This window comes from Lipophrys pholis (assembly GCF_963383615.2).
Source record: "Lipophrys pholis genome assembly, chromosome: 2".
Lineage (NCBI taxonomy): Eukaryota > Metazoa > Chordata > Actinopteri > Blenniiformes > Blenniidae > Lipophrys > Lipophrys pholis.
The window spans coordinates 35,694,709-35,715,711 of NC_137636.1; the positions used below are offsets into that span (position 1 = coordinate 35,694,709).

General features: G+C 41.0%; 1 protein-coding gene across 1 annotated transcript in view; it reads right to left on the reverse strand.

The window, feature by feature from the left end:
* The window catches only part of LOC308125541 (protein kinase C-binding protein NELL1-like), a 430,629-nt gene that overhangs the window by 21,209 nt on the left and 388,417 nt on the right, over window positions 1-21,003 (reverse strand). The window contains exon 16 of the mRNA XM_080489392.1: window positions 19,222-19,362. Within this exon, the coding sequence (XP_080345518.1) occupies window positions 19,222-19,362 (141 nt within the window). The remainder of the gene's footprint in view (window positions 1-19,221; window positions 19,363-21,003) is intronic.

Consider the following 21,003-nt stretch of genomic DNA (forward strand, 5'->3'; position numbering starts at 1 on the left):
CATGCATGCTGTAAGCAGCATAAGCTTTTATTTTGACACTGAAACCAACAGGAACACCATGGCAGGAGGACACTATACACAAAACCCTCTGCACTCCCGGGTTGGCAACTTACAACTAATAAACTAAACTAAACTAGATGAACTAACTAACTACATGAACCAAGCAACAGAAACACAACACAACACAACACAATCATTACCAACATTCCAAGCCTAAAATAAGCCCCAATAATTATATAATAATGCATTACAGCGATCAGCTCCGTGACGCTACATATTATTAAAACGGCGGATATATGTAGGAATTCTAGGTTTTTAGAACCATGAGTGTGAGTGGCGTGGCTTTCAGTGTCATTTAGTTGTTGTGTGATACATAATTATTTTCAGTTAAAAGAGCATTTGTCGCTCTCGGTTGCTGTGAGCATCAGCAGGAAGCATCGTTTCTCCACACGTACTGGAGTGCGCCACTATTGTTGACGTTACATTCCTGCGTCGTCCACAACCCCGCCTATATTTTACAGTGGTGACCACGCAACACAGCTGGTCTGGGTTCACTTTGCCTTACCAGACCAGCAGAGGGACCAACGAGCTCCAGAGCCACCGGTTGCCGACCCCCGTTCAAGACATTCTGAGGGTCTCAACTGCTTCTTCTCTCAAGACAAATGTGGCTCAGATATGTGAGAAGAAGAGCTGCCAAGTCTCTGGCAACAAGGAGGAGGCAAGAGAAACCATGTTCAGAAGAACCATTCATGATCTTCATTCAGTGTTCCATTCATGTTCAGGACACTTCATGTGCCAAAGGAATCATTAAAACTCTTAATAATGACGTTTGAGGATTTTCTTTGTGGAATCGCTGATGCGGCCCAGCCTCACCCAGACTCTGCCTCCAGCGGCCCCCAGGTAAATTGAGTTTGAGAGCCCTGCTCTACATAAAGATGATCATTTGCATACATGCAAGCATAACCGAACTCAGTCATCCCTTATTTACATCCTCACAGATTCAGCTGAATCATCAAAGGATCTGCTCAGTCAGCTTATTTCTCACCCCTGCACCGCCCATTAAAAAAAAAAAAAAAAGCTTGAGGAACATAGAGAGTAAAGGCATTTAAAAATAAAATAAAAATCTAATTCTCTTCATCGGCATCGCCCAGAAATCAGGGTGTCCAGAGTCTGTCCCTACCTCTTTTCAACCCATGAAATTTAAGTCTCTTTATCCTCACTGACTGTTCGGAGGGAAAAAGACCAAAGTGTCTCTCCTGCCAGCACCTGCTACCTACAGACATCGATCACACCCACACCACACTGACAGTGGGCTACTGGTGTCGCATGAGCAAAGGCTCGAAGCAGCAAAACAGAAAACGTATTATTAAACACGGCTGCGTGTCAAACATCAGGGTTTTTTTTCCTTCTCAGAAACAACAGTTAACTAGTATCCGAATTTGTGTGGCTGTGACGGTGTTAAAATATTCCATCTTTAACTTACTGATGGAAGACAACTCTATTAGCAATTGGGAGGTGCAGGACTGATCACTCCGAGCTGTCTGCGACATCTTATTAAGAAATACTTTATCACTTTTGGCTGTACTCAAGCTGATATGCAGGATTTTATTGCTGCCATGTACGTGCAATCAGTGTCAGTGCTGACTCATTGTAGCGTCTACTTTCTCCTCAAAATTCCTCTGAGAGTTTTAGCTGCTTGTTTTTTGTTGTTGTTTTTGTTTATTTCCCTCCATATTGTGCTGCTACGGGATGTCAGGCCAATATATTCAAGCCTATCACTATGGCTATGAGTTGTCAACAAAAGCTGTAGGCCAATGAACTTAAGCCGACGATACTGATTGCCTCTGTCAGATTAACTTAGACGTTTTTTGAAAGATTTAATTCCACATACAAAACCTTGAATATTCATCTTTTGTTCTATATATGTCAGAACCTTTGGCACCCCCTTGAGGCAACAAAGTGACTGAATGGCGTCTGGCTGACGACGTAACTTCATCAAGGTTATTGTTATTCCTCGTTTTGTTTGTTCTTTGACATTGTCCCATCTATTCTTCTTGTTTCCCTCTAGAGCCACATAGAAGTATGGAGAACAAACAAACTCAGGTGTGTGTGTTCTCTTCAACCTAACATCCAGAGTCTTTTAGAGTTTTTCTCTGTTGTGGTGCGGAGTATACATGATTAAATGTCGACATTTTCACAAAACCAAACATCTACCACCAAAATATACGACAATCAAGCTCATTTTAATGATACTTTCTGGTGCAAAATACAGGGAAATGTCCAGAAAACTTCTACAATAACATTATGTGTGTTTTTACAAACGGCATGGGTTTGATGCTGACGCTCCTTTGCTATCTTCCATGGCAGCATCACAGTAGCTCGGCTCGGGTCTCAGTGTTGTGTTGTGTCCGCTACTCTACAGAAATTTGATAATAAAAATAAATTTCAAAAATCTATATTTTTGTTGAAATTTTCACAAATTGCTTGTCAGTTTGTTGGGCTGGACTGGGCCGGTTTTAACAGAGTGTTCTGGGCTGACCTTGGGGCCTTCTTCCCAGATTGACCTCTAATGGAAAAGGTCACCAGGAGGCTTATATGATGCCTCAACTGTGTAAACTCAGATTGAAGGAGTAGAGGCTTGACCGTGAGGGTTTCCAGGTTGGTCGAGGGCTGCTGCCCGGCTGCCTCCCCACACAGAATCAATCACGTCTGGATCATGAACATATTAGAAGTTGAAGATAAACCAACTGGTAAATAGAGAGCTTTGCTTTACAGCTCTTTCTTTGCCAATCTGGTATATGAGTCAAATTATGAATGACTCAAGATACTTGAACTGAGGGAAGTTTTCTATGTGAACGTCATATCATGATGCCCAATTCTCGCTTCATGTATTTTAGCTTCTTCTGTTTGTTCAGCACATCCAGTGTACGTTCCTGCTGGCAGATTGCATGAACTTTCAGACCGAAATGAAGAAATATTCCATCGGGGTGACATTTGTAATAACACATTCATAAAAAAAAAAAAACAAGGATTGACTCAGTCTTCTGTAAACAGTTTTTCAAGTGAATGGCTTCTCATGCTCATATAGCACCTTTAATAATAAATATTATTTCCCACGAGCCGCTCATTCATCTTCTATCCTGGTTTGTCTTGACAACATTGGTCGGGCCGATCTCAACTGACAGGTAATCAGTCCATCACAGGGCTAACACCAGGAGACACACAATCACCCACATGCACATGCACGCACGCACACACCCACCCATGCACGCACACTTACACCAACCATCAATTTGGAATAATCAACTAACCAAACATGCACATGTTAGATTGTAGGAAAAAGCAGGTGTGAGCTGAGAAAATCTACGAGGACACATTGAACAAGATGCACAAGAAGGGTCTGGACCTGGAATTGAACCTGGGTATTCAGTCATCAGATGACAAGGCAAACCACTGCAGCACTGTGCCACCCTGTGCTATAACATGTCTGTGATAATAGCTGTTAAATTGCAGGGATTATGATTAGGACGCTGGCTGCTGTGCAGGTACATTTGTAACTATACACAGTCATTGCTTGCTATTCCACTTTAAAAAAAAAAGAAGAAAAAAAGGGCACCTGTTCCTATTAGGAAGCCAGTCGGCGCCCGTGTTTGCCTCAAATAATGCCTGGTGTTCAGCAAAAACCATGGTAATTTTTATTGGGCCTTGTCATCTGCCAATAAAACAGCAGAAACGGTTGCCTAATCAGTTTTAACAAGGTAATAATTCATGCAAAAAAAACATCAACAAAATACGTGACATCCAGCCCTCTGGGATTACTTTGAAGATTTTTAGCACCTCTGCCACAAGTTGCTGGATTCACAAACACCGTGCAGCATAAATTCAGATTTCCTCCTGTGCTAAATGATGAGTAGACAGACCTTCTCCGGGGGAATGTTGAAGCTTGGCCAATACCGCTGCCACACCAGCCACAGCAATGCGAGATGACAATGCTGAATATACACTCAATTGGTTATAGACACAATTGGTTATAGTATCGAGTCTGCTGGATTCAGAGGAAGGAAAACAGCCCAGCCGAGGATTTATTGTGCCAGCGACAGACTATTTGCATCCGCTAAATGGAATCCCCATCAGCCAGTCAGACATACTGTACCTCTGCTGGTGAAGGATTAATGCTCTTCATGCTACGTTCACCAAATCCTGCTACAAGCTGCTGCAGACAGACCTAGCGTTCCTTGACATGCATGCCGTGAAGGACAACGTTGCAATCACAAACACACAAAAAAAAAGCCCTTCAAGGAAAAGCAGCTGAGCATGGCCAGCCATATGTGAGGACTTCAGACACACCCACATGTGCTGTCACACATGAACGCACTAATCCTGAGTACGTACACGACATAAGACATTCACACTAAAGCGCTAAATCCCGCTGACAGATGTTGGTAATTAGAAAGCATCAGAAAGCTTGGTATTAGAGTATATAAATTATATTTCTTTCTATGTCTCCTAGCAACCCATATGGAAAAGTCATGTGGCGAGAGAAAATATCCACCAACCTTGTCTTGTACGAGAGAGACAGTGGGAGTGATGTATTATCCTCATCTTTATTCACAATCTGTTTATCAAAGCCACCTGTCTCCCCCTAAAGCGTTTGACATAATAAACACATTTAGAGATGCAGCTTTCAGTCAAAGCAATACTGGAAAAAGGGAGCGCTGCTCGCAGCCGCTCGGCTACCGAACACAACAATGTGCAGTGCAGCACAATGCAACATAACAGAAGGTAATGAAATGTATTGCACTGAGGCAGACAGTATGCAGCAGGAAAAGAAAGGCTTCGCACACAATGAAGCTAAACATACTGACAGAATAGTGAGAACCAATATGTCTGAGTTACATTTACTGTACACATGGATACACAGTGTGTACATATACTATGTGTTAAAGAGGAAGATGAATTAATAGTCAATTGGCCACCAATAAGAAAGAATCATTTTACAATATTTACCTTATAATATCCAGCCAGAACAATACGACCAACTGCCTATTGTGAAAATCCTCTATCATAACTTTGGCCTTACACCGGCTGACCACTTTGAGGCCACGTCTACACACACTCGGGTATTTACAAAAACAGACATTTCCCCCTTGACGTTTTCAAAATTAGCATTGTTCACACCAGATCGTCTTTAAAACATTTTCATTTGGACAAACCTGCATTAAAATCCTCGTTAAGAGGTATTATGAGCCAAACCTATCAGTGGCAGCGTAACAAGATGCATCAAGCCACGCCAGCCAATCAGAATCCTGGAAATAAACAACAACAAAAGAAGAACAAGAACAACAAATTGCATGAATTGTTCTTTCTGTGTGAGTGTTATTAGGAGTGGAGCTCCTAATAAATGTGACGTTATTGTACAAAATAAGTAAAATAGAAGGAAATAGTGGCTGGGAATCTTGTCGATCAAAGTACAGGGACATATTGAACTTTTTTCAGAACAGTGTTGATGACACTTCTGTTGAATACTGTGACCCCCCCCCCCCAACAGAGTGTCTACATGCAAACACGTTTTTCCAAACCTCCAAAGTTTTCGGATATATGAGTTTCCGGTGACTTGTAGCTTCATATACATGTAAACCAAAGGCCCAAACGCATTGGAAAATCACCGTTTTCACTTGTTTTCATTGTTGTGTAAACGGGGTCAATCTTGCTTGGAGCAGTTCTGATATAAAGCGACGACTGCAGACGACTTAAAACTGAAGAAAGCAGCAGTTTTCAAAATGCTCTGACCTACCATTTGCACAAATCCTTATGCTTTCCCATTTTTCCAGCTTGTAAAATATCAACTTTTATCCTAATGTTCATTGGCTGCTGAATAAGCCGAATATCACAATAAGTAATATTGTTCAGTTATTTGTTTCACTTGTTAGCGTCTTAGCCGTTTGGAGTATAAATGAAACTAAATCTTTGATTTAGATTAAAATGATCATGAATATTCTAGTTTCATAACCAAAAATAAAATTTAATACTGTTTTAGCACTTTCTTCTAAATTGAGTGTTTCATCCAGTTTGACTATACCCTTAACTGTAAATTGTTTTAAGATTTTAGGGTAAGACATTTAAAGTTAATTAAGTGTAATATCAGTCCCTAAGAGAGCAGACCAAATTCTACAGTAAGTCTCCAATGTCCTTGTGGTATTTCCTATTCTGTATATTTCATATCTTCAAGAAAAGCCTCGGTATGGAATGAGCATTTGACCGACAGGGCTTTGTTCAATATCAACCGTATGCAGAACCGCTCAGCTGTACATCTTTTCTCTGTGCCTCTCCATGACACTTGATGAACAGTCCTCTCATGGCCAAACTCGCAGAGTGCACTTTAGTCGCTTCACAGAAAAAAGACAAGAAAAAAGACTTTTTATAGATTCATGTGTCACGCCGGCAGGATTCACAGCCAGTTGCTCGATGTCTGAAATACACATTAGAACGAGCACTACAACAAACCCGCCACATTCTTTTATTTAAAGTTTCACACGCCAAACTTCATTCAAAATTCATTTCAAAGTGACATCATTCTGTTCAAAATGTTATTTTAGATCAGATTTGTGTCTTTTTACACAGGGAGATATGTGAAACTGTAAACTAACATGCCTGGAAAAGCAATTGTATACACACTTTTTCCTACTTTAGTGTGGCTTTTGCTGGATTTTCTCATAAGGTCTTTAGATATTCTCACTAAAAGGTAGCTGATGGGGAAGTTTACGGAACGCTTCAACTTTAAGCCGGCTTTCTTATTACAAAAAGTGAGTATACAGTATGTTGGGATGACTCATGAGGAGCTGTGTGGTGGGAGGAAAAATCCTGTTAAACTTTCAACTGTGTTAAATTCCCCTGCTAATACTGCGACACGGGGGGAAAGGCGGTGGCAGATAGACTGTCACAGCAACACACACACACACACACACACACACACACACACACACACACACACACACACACACACACACACACACACACACACACACACACACACACACACACACACACACACAACTGTGTTTATAGTTTGAAGTCTGAAATCCCATTGCATGACTCCATCTGGGGAAATTCGTTTGCACAGATGTAAACATTTTATTTTGTCCATTAAAGTATTTGTTTTTTGCCATTATCTACAAGTGAGTTATGTATGAATGGCTTCGCTCAGCATCTTCTCTATAATTACATATAGTACGTATAGTATCAAAGTTGGCGTACAGATCAAAGAATATGTTCAATTCTGCATTCAGATTCAGTTAATAATCAAGGATGTAAATACTAAAAGTGGTGGAAGCAAAAATCTAGTAGCACACTGTAAATGCTAACATACAAATTCATGAAGAAGATAATCTAACCAAACTCAGTTTTTACCAACCTCTTGAGAACACTACTTTTAGATAATTAAGTAGTAATTTGGGGTTGGAAAACATGCTTAACTTGACGTATCCTAGTTACATTAACTCAGGAAAAAAGATTTTTTTCCCCAGTGTCCTTTGCGCATTCTTTCAGACATGCGTAGATACTTTTATCCCACACTGTGGGATTTCTACCGTCATGGCTCGGTTGGTAAAGCGGTCATCCCCCAATCGCAAGGTTGCAGGTTCAATTCCCATCTCTGCCTGCCTACAAGCTGAAGTGTCCTTGGGCAAGACACTGAACCCTGAAGCGTCTGGGTGAGTGAGTGTGGTTGGTGGTGGTTGTCGGAGGGGCTGATGGCGTAGATTGGCAGCCTCGCTTCCGTCAGTCTGCCCCAGAGCAGCTGTGGCTACTTTACCACCATCCAGTATGGAGGGAATGAGTCCCACTTTGAGTGTCAAGAAAAGCGCTAGATAAAGCCAATGCATTACTATTATTATGTTGACTTTAATATGATGAATGACTAAAACTTCAGATAAGCTTTCCATTGATTTGAGTACTGCAAACTAAAAATACACAAGTTACTATAATCTAAATTGTTTAATGTACTTTGAGTAAATTAACTCAAAATACGTTACCATAATCTAAATTCTTAAATTTACTCACAAGTAAAGAAGAAGTAATTTAAGTTAACATTAATTAGTTTTGGCAAAACAATGAGTTAGTATTTATTTTTAAAATTAATGTCAACATGTTATTTTTTACAGTGCAGAATAAAAATCTTTGATGGGAAGAAAAATGAACCAAAATATATACATGCCTTCTTCAAACTAATGAAACGCGATGGTAGTTTTAACATATTGTACCATTATTACATAATGGGGCTCTGCACACCCTCATTTTGTAATAACTGTTGCAATATGTAACAAGTTATTACGAAATGTGAAAAGTTTATTACATAATGCGTTCAAGAATTTTATTACAAAATGCAGCGTTATTACAGATTGAGTTAAAATATATTACATTATTCCATATTGCACCGTTATTACATAATGCTGTGCTACAGGGCCCAACAGTCTACTGCTGCTGATCCACCAGCTCTCTGGATTTCTTCTGGTTTTATTGGACCACTGTCCGTGAACCCTGGAGATGGTCTCCATGCGATTGGCAGATGAGCCATTTACCTCAAACAGTATATCAGGCGCATGTCACAGATGTTAAGAGAGTTACCTTCGAGTGGTTTTATTGGATGATAGGAATCAAGATTAAATCATCTCAATAAACAAATCAACGCAAACTGCTGACGCTGCAGTTTGTGTTAAGCGAAGGCCAAACACATTTCACTCATTCTGACGAACGCAGGCAAACATATAAAAGCCCTTGGATTTAAGCATGATACTCTTGATCTCAGGTGAAATGTCATTGAAGGCGTGAGGCTCGCACATTGTCAGGCCCAGAAGCCTGTAAGCAGCTTTGCTTACAGGCTAAAAGATGGTAAGATTTTACAATTTAAACAGAGGAGCCGAAGCAGAAATGCCCCGTGCTTCCTTCACAGCTTTATAATATCGAGGTTAATTCAGCAGCATGTGCAGCAATGATCCACTATTACAAGAAAGCAGGTCATATGTACACTTTGAAGTACAGTATAGTCATCAGACGTTGTTATTGGCGACATGTAAGAGTAAACGTGCTCAGTTCACAGCTAAATGTCAGGGCAGCCTCTGATATGCAAGTCATTACATACAAGCTGTAATAGTGATTGTACTTTCAAAGTGTTGTGAAAGAGTCCCTTTGTCTTCCGCTCAGTTTCCTCTGCACGCCTCCATAGTATATTTGGCAAACACTTTGAAACAGAGCTGCCTCAGCCTTTCTCACTGTGGTCGACTGCAGCTGAGAAAGAAAAGCACCTTTCCTCTGTGAGATATTCAACAGAGCGTCGCCTGCAACATCAATGACTTCTCACTTCACAGAAACTAAAAGATCAAGATCTTACCGATATTTCATTGCCAGTTGTCTAATAAACAAAATGTCTGCAAGTTTAATAATGGTGACTTTTATTCTTGCTGCACCTCATATGAAAACCCAGAATGTGTACTTTTTGAAAATCAAATCATATTTGATGTTTCTCAAATTGTATTTGCATTAAAAACAAATTGGCGACCGAAAACATGCAAAAAAAAAAAATAAAACTCACCGTTTCTCTGTGACAAATCATTTCCATGTGTGGACTTGCACTGTAAAGTTTATTTTAGCATACTGGGTGTTGATATAGTTGACCACATGTCTTAGTAAACATTATATTATGTAATCTGCTCCCTGACACCCAGAAAGAAGAAACAATGTTCACTCAATGAGCTGAAACACGCATGTGTCTTACATCATTTTAATCAGAATTCTATTGTGAATAAAACACATCAAAACTGTGTAAGCACAGTTAAGACATAAGTAATGTGGGGCAGGAAATTCCTAGCAGTGTTACAAAATAAGCGTTGTTGTAAAAAAAAAAAAAAAAGGAATTTCCACAAAAAAAGCCATGAAAATATTACTTTGATATACCTTTTATTGTTGGCTGCAGCAAAGTAACCTTAATTCAATCATATTTCAGTTTGAAAATGCAGTTGTTTTTGTTTATAGCGAGAGTCACACTCACCGTTTTTTGGCCCCCTTAAAAGAAACGTGGACGTGTTTACATATTTAATTGGAATCAACTTGTGGCCAGTCAAACGTTGGAAGTCAATGGTTTTGTTTTGTCTGGGAGTTTATTGGAAAATGTAAAAATGAACTGAAACAACTGATTCCAGTCAGTTTTTGCTAATCACTGACCTATATGCATTTAAAATATTTACTCTTTGGATGAACTTAAAAAAAATCATGGAAAGAATTTCCACATGATTATATGTCTTTCATTCAACGTGAAACATTTCATTTGATCCAACTTAAGATACTTAAGTTGGTTTAACATATTTTACTTCGGGCCACTGAACTTGTTCACAAGGGTTGGATCCAAGTTCATTTACTCAGGTAAGGTTACTTACAACTAACGGCGTAGTTACGGTGTATGGTAGTTGTTTCATAACGTTCAATCGTGGCTTGTCCCAGCGTGTGACGGTTTGTGGACCCGACGTTGCGTTCTACTCCGGTCTGCCACAGCGCACACGGTCTGGGAGGAAGCCGGGCCTGGAGGGGAGTTTCATTCGAGTCTGAGCAATTAGCGACAGAACACCTTCTCCAAGCTATGCCACCAAAAAAGAAATCAAGAGGTATGTATGCACCCAGCAAAAGTCTCAGGATACAATGATTGTCTTTTGGTGGCCCTTTGGGGCATAAACGTGCTTCAAAATGGTCCAGCGTCCACATTTCATTCGTAGAAAGCCTTGACAGAACGTGAAAAACGTGCCACGCCTTCCTTGGAATTCCCCCAAGTCCCATGGCGCACTATATTTCGAGCAAACGGGGCTGCTATGGCTGCCGGGAACATAGTTTAAATGTACCCTAAGACTTTTTCTCTGTATGCAAAAGTCCTATTTCTCTCAAATATTATTGACAGATGTGTCTAAATCTGTGTTAGTGAGCACTTCTCCTTTGCCAAGAGAATCCATCCCACCTCACAGGTGTGGCATATCAAGATACTGATGAGACAGCATGTATATTGCACAGGTGTGCCTTAAGGTGGTCACAATAAAAGGCCATTTTGAAATGTGCAGTTTTTCTTTATTTGGGGGGGGGGGGGGGGGGGGGGCAATCATAATTAAACTTTCTGGTGCAAAACAAAGTGAAATGTCAAAAAAAAAAATAATAATAATAATTCTCCTATAGCTATTACATTATTCAGGTTTTTTTTTTTACAAACCCACGCTGACAGCACAGCTTTGAGGCTAATGCTAATTTGCATTTTTGTAACAAGGTAGTTAGCTTTCATGGCAGCATCAGGTCTCGGTGTTGTGTTGTGTGCTCTTACGAAAACATTTACTTTGAAATAATTTTTTGGGGCGTTTTGGCAGCCGGGTTGGAGCTTCTTGTGGGCCGATTTTGGCCCATGAGCCTTCTGTTTGACCACCCTGCTCTACCTGATGGTGTGGATCTTGGTTTGAAGCAATATTATTCAAATGATGTTAAATATAAAATGGAAATTGATTTTCCTCAGTGGAGGTTAGAGAAATGAGGCCACATTTAAAGTCTATTAACTCTGAGTGTTTTTTTGAGTGAGAAGGGGAAGATTTGTCAAAGTTGGCACCAATTTGTTTTTGTTCATTTTGCATGACTATTTCCACATATAGTGACATAAACTGGACTATTTCCCCCAAAATACATTGTCTTTTCTTTGGGAAATACATTTTTCATTCCATTAATAAAGAGACTCTTCTTTTTATATAAAAGAATCAGAATCATTCTGGTTTGGAGTGGCTGAAACATTCATGCACCTGCAGATTAGACTTTTATATTTCCTTATAAGCGGCATGTCTTTTTTGGAAGTACTGACAGGAAATAGAAAAAGATAAGACATTTCGCCCAATGAAACTTAAAATGTAATTTACATTTCTATCCCTCAAGTACAACTCTTTTTTTTTTAATCCTAAAGCTATGGTTAGTACTTTATGAAACAAGCAGTTTCTCAAAGTTCTGGTTTATTAAAAGTTCAAAGAGTTCATAAAAGTAATGTAAGAAGCAGACACCCTCTTTGCACTGAGATCAAGGGAGTTTTCACTCCAGGAAACCCCTGGATTCGGTTCGGAGTGCATATGTGGTACCCTATGTTGAAGCTAGTGGCCAAACCTGAAAACTACATTTGCTTTTTCCTGTTTAAGTGTGAAATGACATCGTTTGCAAAACTGCAAACAAGTACCTTTTCTGAAACAAAAAAGCCAAAACGATGCGTTTTCACTTGAATCGAAACACAGTCTAAATGTTCTTGTTTCAAATAGTAATTAGGTTGATCTTCCTATAAACTCTGTTGGTACATTCACAGTTTTACACTGAAATATATTTCATAGCTTTAGTTTGCTTTCACATTCCTAAAGCTCAACAGACTTATATAAATGCAGCTCTGTGGCACCCCCCAGTGGCGGTCTGTCCCACACTGGGGGGGCTTTTCCACCGGAAAGAACCAGGTACTAGTTCGGAGCCAGGGCCAGATTTAGCACCAGTTCTTTGTCTCTGCACTGCCAAAGCTTCGGCCTATCAGGGGTTAAACCGGTGCTACGCTGGCCCCACTTTGTTGCTGGGCCAGAGGGGGGCCAGAGCGGGGCCCGACACGTCATCAGCTGGGGGCGGAGTTATCGCTGGAGGTATCGCTACCAACAAGGCGGAAGCGAAGTTGAACCGGCATTCTGAAAACTACAGCGAACACGGAGCCCCGGCGTGGTTATAGAGAAAAAAAATGTAAATAACGCGTCGGAATGATATAATAAGTCGCTCCCTGAAGTTAATAATATGAGGGAACTAGATCATTTAATCCGTGTTCGCAGAGCCGTGGCACTCGAGAGCGCTGCAGAGCTCCTGCGTTGTCAGTCAGCTGCGTCGGACATATAATTTAGAAGCAGTTTTCCATTGTCGTTTTTTTCCACTCTTGTCATGGTAACATCATTGTGAACTAACTTCCCTTTCATGTCTTGTATCACGTTATGACCGCAGGCTGAGGTCTGCGTGCGGCTGCGTTGTGCTCCGCTACGAGACGCATCATTATTATTTTCTAACCCACATACAATTTATAATGAAGCCAGACTTTTGGTTCATCAGCAACTACAAAACAAACTACATGCTACTGTAGCTTGGATTTTCTTGCCAAAAAATGAGCCTTTTAGTGGCTTCATGTGAAAGAGAACTTTAATCAGTGTGTTTAGGTAGGTTGTCATTTTAAACGGCTGTAGAGCTGCGTTCTATCATTCTACACCTCCATTCTTCATTTGATTCAGACACATCCAGAAATAAAGTGAAAGGAGCAGAAATTCACAATGGAATGCCGAAATGTTGGAAAAAAAAGCCCCAAACTCATTCTCGCTTTTTTGTTTCTCTATGGCCACTCTGGAGCTCCGGACTAAAGCAAGACGGATGTGAAAAAACAAATATAGAGTGACGAGGAGACTCAATGTTTTCTGGCTCTTTAGTCTGCATCCGAAGTTCAGGCCAGACGAGATGGAGCGACCCGGTCCAAACCACTAAATATGGACCGTCTCTCTGTTCCTGGATGAGCGCTGTCAGCGCTAAATTGGTGAAATCAGTGACGTATCACGTTTTGAAGTGACGTATTGACGTGGCTCTCACTTGGCTCCGTTAGCGGTGGAAAAAGAACTGGTTCTTTGGCGGTGCTCATTTAAGAACTGGACCTGAACTAGAAGCTGGTTCTTTTTGATGGAAAAGCCCTCTGGGAGAACCAGTGACCTAATTCCCTGTTAAACTGTTCTATGTTTAGGCTGCTGTCTCCATGTATCTCCCTGCAGATATCTCTATTCTGGCTCAATCACATGTTATGTTGAATGTTTGTTGTTCTCTATAAAGCTTTTGGTTTCTTTGCTCTCTCGAGACCTTAACTAATGGAAGCAGACGGCCACCACCTCTGAGTTGATTTTATCCCCACAATTGACAGACATGTATGTTTGTTTGGGTTAAATATGGACCTCACAGTAGACAGTCACTGTCTTTTATTTGGATGGCTTATCAATTATGAACCTTGCCAATCACCTCAAAGTGCCACTTTTCTACGACCCTACCTTTAAAATATAGTCATTTTGATTCAAATGAATTAAAATAAATTGCATCTTTCAGTCGGCTATATAAATACTTTTTAGACAAGAAGCAGTTAATCTCTTAACTGACTATATTCCATTTGACCAAATATGCGAGGCTAATTGTAAAGCCAACCTGCACACTCTATAACATCATGCGTATTCTCAAGGTTGAAATTTCCAAATTTCAAGTAAATATCAGAAAGATAAAATTCATGTTTGAGTGTTTTGGACACGCTCCCATTTACACTAAGATATTTACCACAAGGTGAGTATGACATGCACATGAAGGCAAAGCCAGCTCGTTGCAGTTTCCACACATTTCTCTCAAAATAAATAATTAAATAAATACCTGAGTGTATTATGTAGTAGTAAAAGTAACTAACCTGTGCTGGACTAAACCCACCTTTTTTTGCATATAACATGTGCTTGCTTGTGAGCTACTTCAGGGCAAGCCATAAAATTGATGGTGTGGAACAAGAGGAACATTAAAGCAGGTGGAGATAGATGGCCTGCAAAAAATACTGTTGCTGCATTAGACAATTAATGGGCAATATTAATGTTAAATGCCTCTTATAAAAAAAAAAAAAGCACATTTTAATGAGGTAATGCACATTAGGAATAGGTACAAAACTACACAGGTGACAGGGTTGGGAAAAAAAAGTAGGACATTACTGTCCGTGATAGACGTATTTTCTCTCCTTAAATTCACCTCTATTGTGTCTATTTGTGCTAATGCAGGGGAAACATCTAAACAGCAGTGCGAAGCTGACATGTGTATCTCATGAATAAATTATTAAAGGTCGTGTGTGGTTACATTTCCAGCGTTGAAGGTGAGAAGATCCATGATTGAGCCTACTTTGTAAGTGTGATGGAGGGCATGTTAAGCACAGATGGCAGTGTAACGTATGGATTCTGTATTTGCTCAATGTCTTTGTGCAAGATATTCAGAGAAAATAAATGAAACAACCAGGCAATCATAAGGTGGACCACACATGAAGAGGGAGACTGTGCAGTAGTGATATATAGTATCTGTTTATGTAATTGTGTAGTTTTTCTATGATCGGGGGCCATGTAGTAGGTCAAACCTACCTAACAAAATATCTAAACCAATCAAATTGTTAACGATGATATACATACACATTCAAAGTAAGATGACTTCTGCCCTGTCACTATGTGGGCCTAGTGGAATGATTATTATTACTTATATAACAACTCATTATTATTACTAAACAATTTGATGACTATTTTGTTTGTGTGTATTTGGAGCATGTGATCACTACAGTGTGCAGCTACTAAAAATTCCTTTTCTCTGAAATGCAGTAGTTTCTGTTGTGGAATTTCAGATCAGCCTCTAGAGTGCTCTCTGCTGCTCTACTCCATTGACGTCTAGTCAGTGGTCAGTTGCTGTAACTGCAATAATTTTTTCTCTGAATGCAAGGTGGTTGAGAAACAGCGCCCCCAACCGACCACTGCTGGCATTTCATTTCAATCCTTCTATGACAGAAGTACGGTGGCCCAGAAGGGCCAATAGCACAACAGACCAGCAAAAGCTACAACACAACAACAAAAGTCCCAACAACAACACGCCACAATGGAAGGGCACAGCGGGTGGAGAGCAGGCACTGTTTCCGGTGGACCATATTTTCTGACGGACGACGCTGGATTTTCCCTTATCGAGATAACTTCAAGGACTAACCCTGGGTTTTCCAAACTATGCCGCTCGCTCACTTCTCACCGGGATAAATCCCCCCGGTAACTTACGCTGAATGTCGAACCTGCTCCTGAGAAGGATATGTTCTTGATAAGAGGTCAAAGCCCCGCCTCCTGACCAATCAGATCTCTTGGAAAATGCCCTGCCCATTCTTAAATGACAGTGATTGATGCGCAGATTCAGCGTTGAGCTGCAGCGGAGGGGAGATGAGGAATTCATATGGAGCGATCTTTTGACATAACAAAATAAATCCTGGTCACTGAGGCTCTGAAGGATGTTTTTGTTCTTGACTTGTTCCAGGTCTGTTTTTCTCCACGAGAATTGATCTGTAATAATGAGGTTAATGATCACACCTGACAGAACTGCAGAAACATGAGTTTATGGAACGCAGAACTACTCGTGCCGTTGCGGTGATGAATTAATATTCCAATACAAAACACTCTCACAAGAGAAACTCAGCCTCAAAACAACTAAATGGAAAATCTAAACTAAAAGAAGATCAGTGAGGAAGTTCAGCCCGACACGTTTCTGCTGTAATAAAGTGAAAGTGAGTGATCACAGTGCTGTCCGTTTCCATCGCTGATAAATTAATCTGGTATAATCTATATCAAAGTCAGCATTAACAAGTCAGGAATGTTCTGGCTTTGGCTGCAGCAGCAGTGTTGCTTTTAGCTGCTGGATGTGTTTTAATTCTTCATAATCTCAGAGAATAACTGCTCCTTCAATAATCTGTAAACTGCTCCGCAGAGTTCCTCCGTGTGTGTGATTGGTCAGAAGTTGAAAACTTCGCCCCTTTCATGTGAACGCGCACACGGAGGTCTGGGATGAACCAGCGAGTTGATAACCTGCTTGGTAGTAACGGTGATCAGGATCCAAAGTGTCTGGATCAGTCAACAGAGAGATGCTGGATATGTTGAACACGGTTCATAGTACAGGCCTCTGGTTTTGTTTCTGGGGACAACATTTTCTGACATTATGGAGAGTTTAATGAAAAGTAAGTAAAGTGCTGCTACATGATGATTTTGATTAATGTTATGTGTTTTCAGATATCAGCAATGTTGATCACTGTGTTGAAATTGTCATATTGTTATATATTTGCTCTGCCGTCCACAGTAATTAGCATTAACTGCTGCATTACTTTGGTAATGTTCGCAAATCAGATGAACATAAGCATATTATAGCAGGCACTCACAATGGTGGACCTTCCTAGATGTCTAATTACCAGATCATAGCCTCTTAGGCAAACATGGATGGTAAGGGGCGGGGAAAAAATACACCTTTGCTGACCCAACATAATTGGAAATGTATATTGATAAAAAGTATAGTATGCTATTTATCTTTTATTACGTTGCGGTCAATGGAAGTAATGTAGTTGAATTAACTTGCTTATAATGTAAAGTGAGAGAGCATTGTATTATTGGGGAATCAAAGATTTTCAATATGAACTGAACTGTTTTTGTAACAGTGACAATTAAATATTTCAATTCAAGTCCATTTACTTATGCTTCATTAAATCTTGCCAATAGTCTGTCGGGAAGAACAGGCCTTGTTTCTGGGAGACAATATTTTCTGACGGAACCAAAGTGGAACCAAATGATAGACGGACGAGCACACACACAACGTTATGTGTTTTCAGATATCAGCAATGTTGATCACCCTGTTGAAATTGTCATAACGACATTAATAACAATCATCATGGAGCAGTACTTTACTTAAGTCTCATTAAACTCTCCGTAATGTCAGAAAACGTTGTCCCACGGAAACAAAAAACCTGTTCTCCAAACCCCAAGTCCATCAGAAAATATGGTCCCCCGGAAACAGCACCTGCTCTCAGACCGCTGTCCCCTTCCATTGTGGCGTTTTGTTGTTGTCATGGCTCTTTGCTGTTGTGTTGTGACTTTTGTTGTTGTGTTGTGACTTTTATTGTTGTGATGTGATTTTTGTTGTGTCATTGTTTTTGTTGTGCTGTGGCTTTTGTTGTTGTGTTGTGGCTTTTGTTGTGTTGTGTTGCTGGTGTGTTGTGCTGTTGGCCCTTCTGGGCCACCGTACAGAAGGAGCCAAGACGTAAAAAAAATAAATAAATAATATTAATAAATGATGATATACACTAACATCTAAGGAAGCACATTATTCATTCGGAGTATGATTTCTTTTTTAGGTCTAAAATATATAAAATTACAATTCATTGTTTGTTTGTTGTTTTTACTGTTTTGGTTATAAGTCAGTATATAACTGTTATTTTTATTCATTTAAAATACATAGTTGGTGCTTTGCACACTTTCACACAGCCTTGGTATGATGAACATAGTAGCAGCAAGTGCATTGCAATGCCAGTGCTTCATCTATGGAGACACACAATGTCTCTTCAGTTGGAGATGGTTTGACCCATTTAGGTGTAAGATTCAAGGAATGAATGTAATTTTTTTGTTGTTTGTTTGCAGGCCTTAACATTGTAGCTCTATCCATGTATAAATTGTTTAAATGTCTAAAAAAATACAATGTTGAAATCTTTTTCAAAGCATAAAAAGAATACGTGTGTTTATTAAAAATAAACACACGTAAAATTCATTTTTACAGTAAGTTTACAATGTTTTATGTTGAGTAAGTCCACAGTTAGTCCTATTTGATTTGATCAAAATTAATGTTCAGGTTAAGTGTTGTTAGGATTTTTTTTTCTCACTCAGAGCACTGCTTGTGTTTTAAAAGCTATTTTTGCACGGAAAGGCAATTTCTGAAATGTATCTTAAAACCACTTAAATGTTGAAAATGAATTGTTGTCAAACACATGGTACATGGGTAATACTTTCACTGGTAATGTGATTGTTCAAACTTCATTTGATCTGTTTAATATTTGATTTGCTAATTGTATTGAACGTTAAGTATGTCAGCAAGATTAAATAAAAATGCAAGTTGGCAAATCTTACTGCAAAAGGGGATTTTAACCACTGACCCCCCCTTAATCTCACTGTTTGACCTTTGTCACCGACGCCGATCCAGGGCAGGTACAAATATTCTGTGTCTGCGCAGTTCTGCGCACCCTCATACAGACAATTCTGTTCTCTGTGTGACTCGTGTCTCGAAGCTTCGAATAAAAATCTTATAAAATTAACAGTTGACAAGAAACCTTTATTCTGTGACAACAATTTCTGACACTACAACTCCCAACCATGAAACTACCAAACTACTGATCGACAGCGCCCCCTTTGTCTCCAGGGTGGGAACCACTGCCTTGAACGCAACAACAAATCCAATTGTTTGTCACAGCTGTGTATATCCGACCATGTGCACCTTTAATGGAACCAGTCTGTGTGTTGCTGTTTGTCAAAAATAAAAGATGTGATGGTGACCATTTCCAGCAGCGTTAAGAGAGTTTTTATTCAATTGTCTACTCACCGATGCAGGAGCTCCCATCCAGCAGGTAGGAGCCATTATCATGGAAACCACTCCTGCACTCACAGTGGTACCAGCCGGGCAGGTTGATGCAGCGGGAGTGGTTGTGGCACTCAATCAGGCCCTCGGTGCACTCATCGATATCTGTGGGCAAATGCAGACAGTAACGTGACAAATCTTTTTTAACATGAGCCCAGAATTCGGATGTTTTGTTTGTGGCATCTTGTGTTCTTCGATAATTTCTAGCTGTAGACACAATAGCAATCCAATGAGGGAGTGTACGGCCGGAGCAGATCGGACAAATACTGTGGGCCGATACCATGAAGACATTTAAAAACAAATAAAAGAATTTTAAAATCAATCCTACAACGAACAGGGAGCCAGTGAACTGATGCTAAAACTGGTATGATGTGCTCATGTTTTTTCGCTCCTGTTAGGAGTCGAGCAGCGGCATTTTGGATCAGCTGAAGACCTGAGAGTGACGACTGGCTGAGCCCAACATAAAGTGCATTGCAATAGTCTAAACGAGTGGTGATAAAAGCAGGGATTAAAATCTCGAAATGATGCAAGGACAGAAAAGGTTTCACTTTGATCACTTTCACCGACAGCCATCCATGTCTCCGTTATGTATAAGAAATCCAAACCCTGGGAGGTAAAGAAATCCTTCAGAATAAAGGTCTTGTTGGCGAGAGATCGAGCATTAACCAGAGCCGTCCGAACTGGGACTGGATCTGGCGCATTAGCCGATGGTGGAGCCCGAGCAAGTTGCCGCAGGTTTTGCAGGTTCGCCCCGTGCTCTCGATGGACGGGATGAAGCCATCTTCATCTTGTCAGTGAAAAACGTTGGCTGTGAAGATTCTGGAGGAGGGATGGTGAGGGACCGCCCGTGGAAGACCTGGTAGGTGAGGAGGAAGGAAGACAGTGACAAGCGTGGGGCGCTGGGGGCGGGGCCAGGAAGGTAATCAGTCACGCCCGAGGAGCCGTCTGGACAGCGTGCTGGATGCTAGTGGCGAGCATCCGGTTGCCAAGCCGATCGAGGTGGACCCCATTTCTCCCAAAAAGAGATGACCGGTTCCAAAACAAATTAAAATTGTTGATAAAAACGAAGTCATGGAGTCTGCAGGCGGACTAAAGCCAGGTGTTGAGGCCGAAGATTCTGCTGAATCCCCGGCACCATGGCGCGGCGCTGAGAATGGACCACTGATAAAAAACAGACTCACATGATTTGAGAATGTTAAAAAGGCTTTTGAGGTCCTCTTTGGTCACTTCGGACTGTTGGCAAGCAGTATCCTTCGATCCAACGTGGATGAAGACCCGGGTGGTAGTGGCTGGGAGGGAGCGCAGCAGTCCGGGTAGTTTTTCTAGGATCACTGGGACAGTGGCACCAGGGAAACAGTGAGTAGTGGCGTTTGCAAAGCGGATTCCACGAGTGTAAGAGTCTCCTACGATTAAGGAGGTGGATGGAAAGAGTGGACGTGGACAGTGGAAGCAGGGGCCGGCGCTCGCTATGGCGGTGAAGCAATTCCTGGTGTGGCGGCGTGGAGCTCCATGAGCTCTGGGTCAGTCCTGCCACTAAGGCCGGTGGCGGTCCTATCTCCGGGACGTGGATCCTGGGTCCGACCAGGGCAACAGAGATTCCCAGAATGCCTCCGCACAGCCTCCCTGAGCAGCCGCGGGCAGTAGATGTCGACGTCGTGGTTGAAGCCTGATGATATGGAACCGCGTCGGGGCGATCCTGGGTCGCGCCGGAACTTAGCGGGAGGGACGCCGCATCAGCAGACTGGG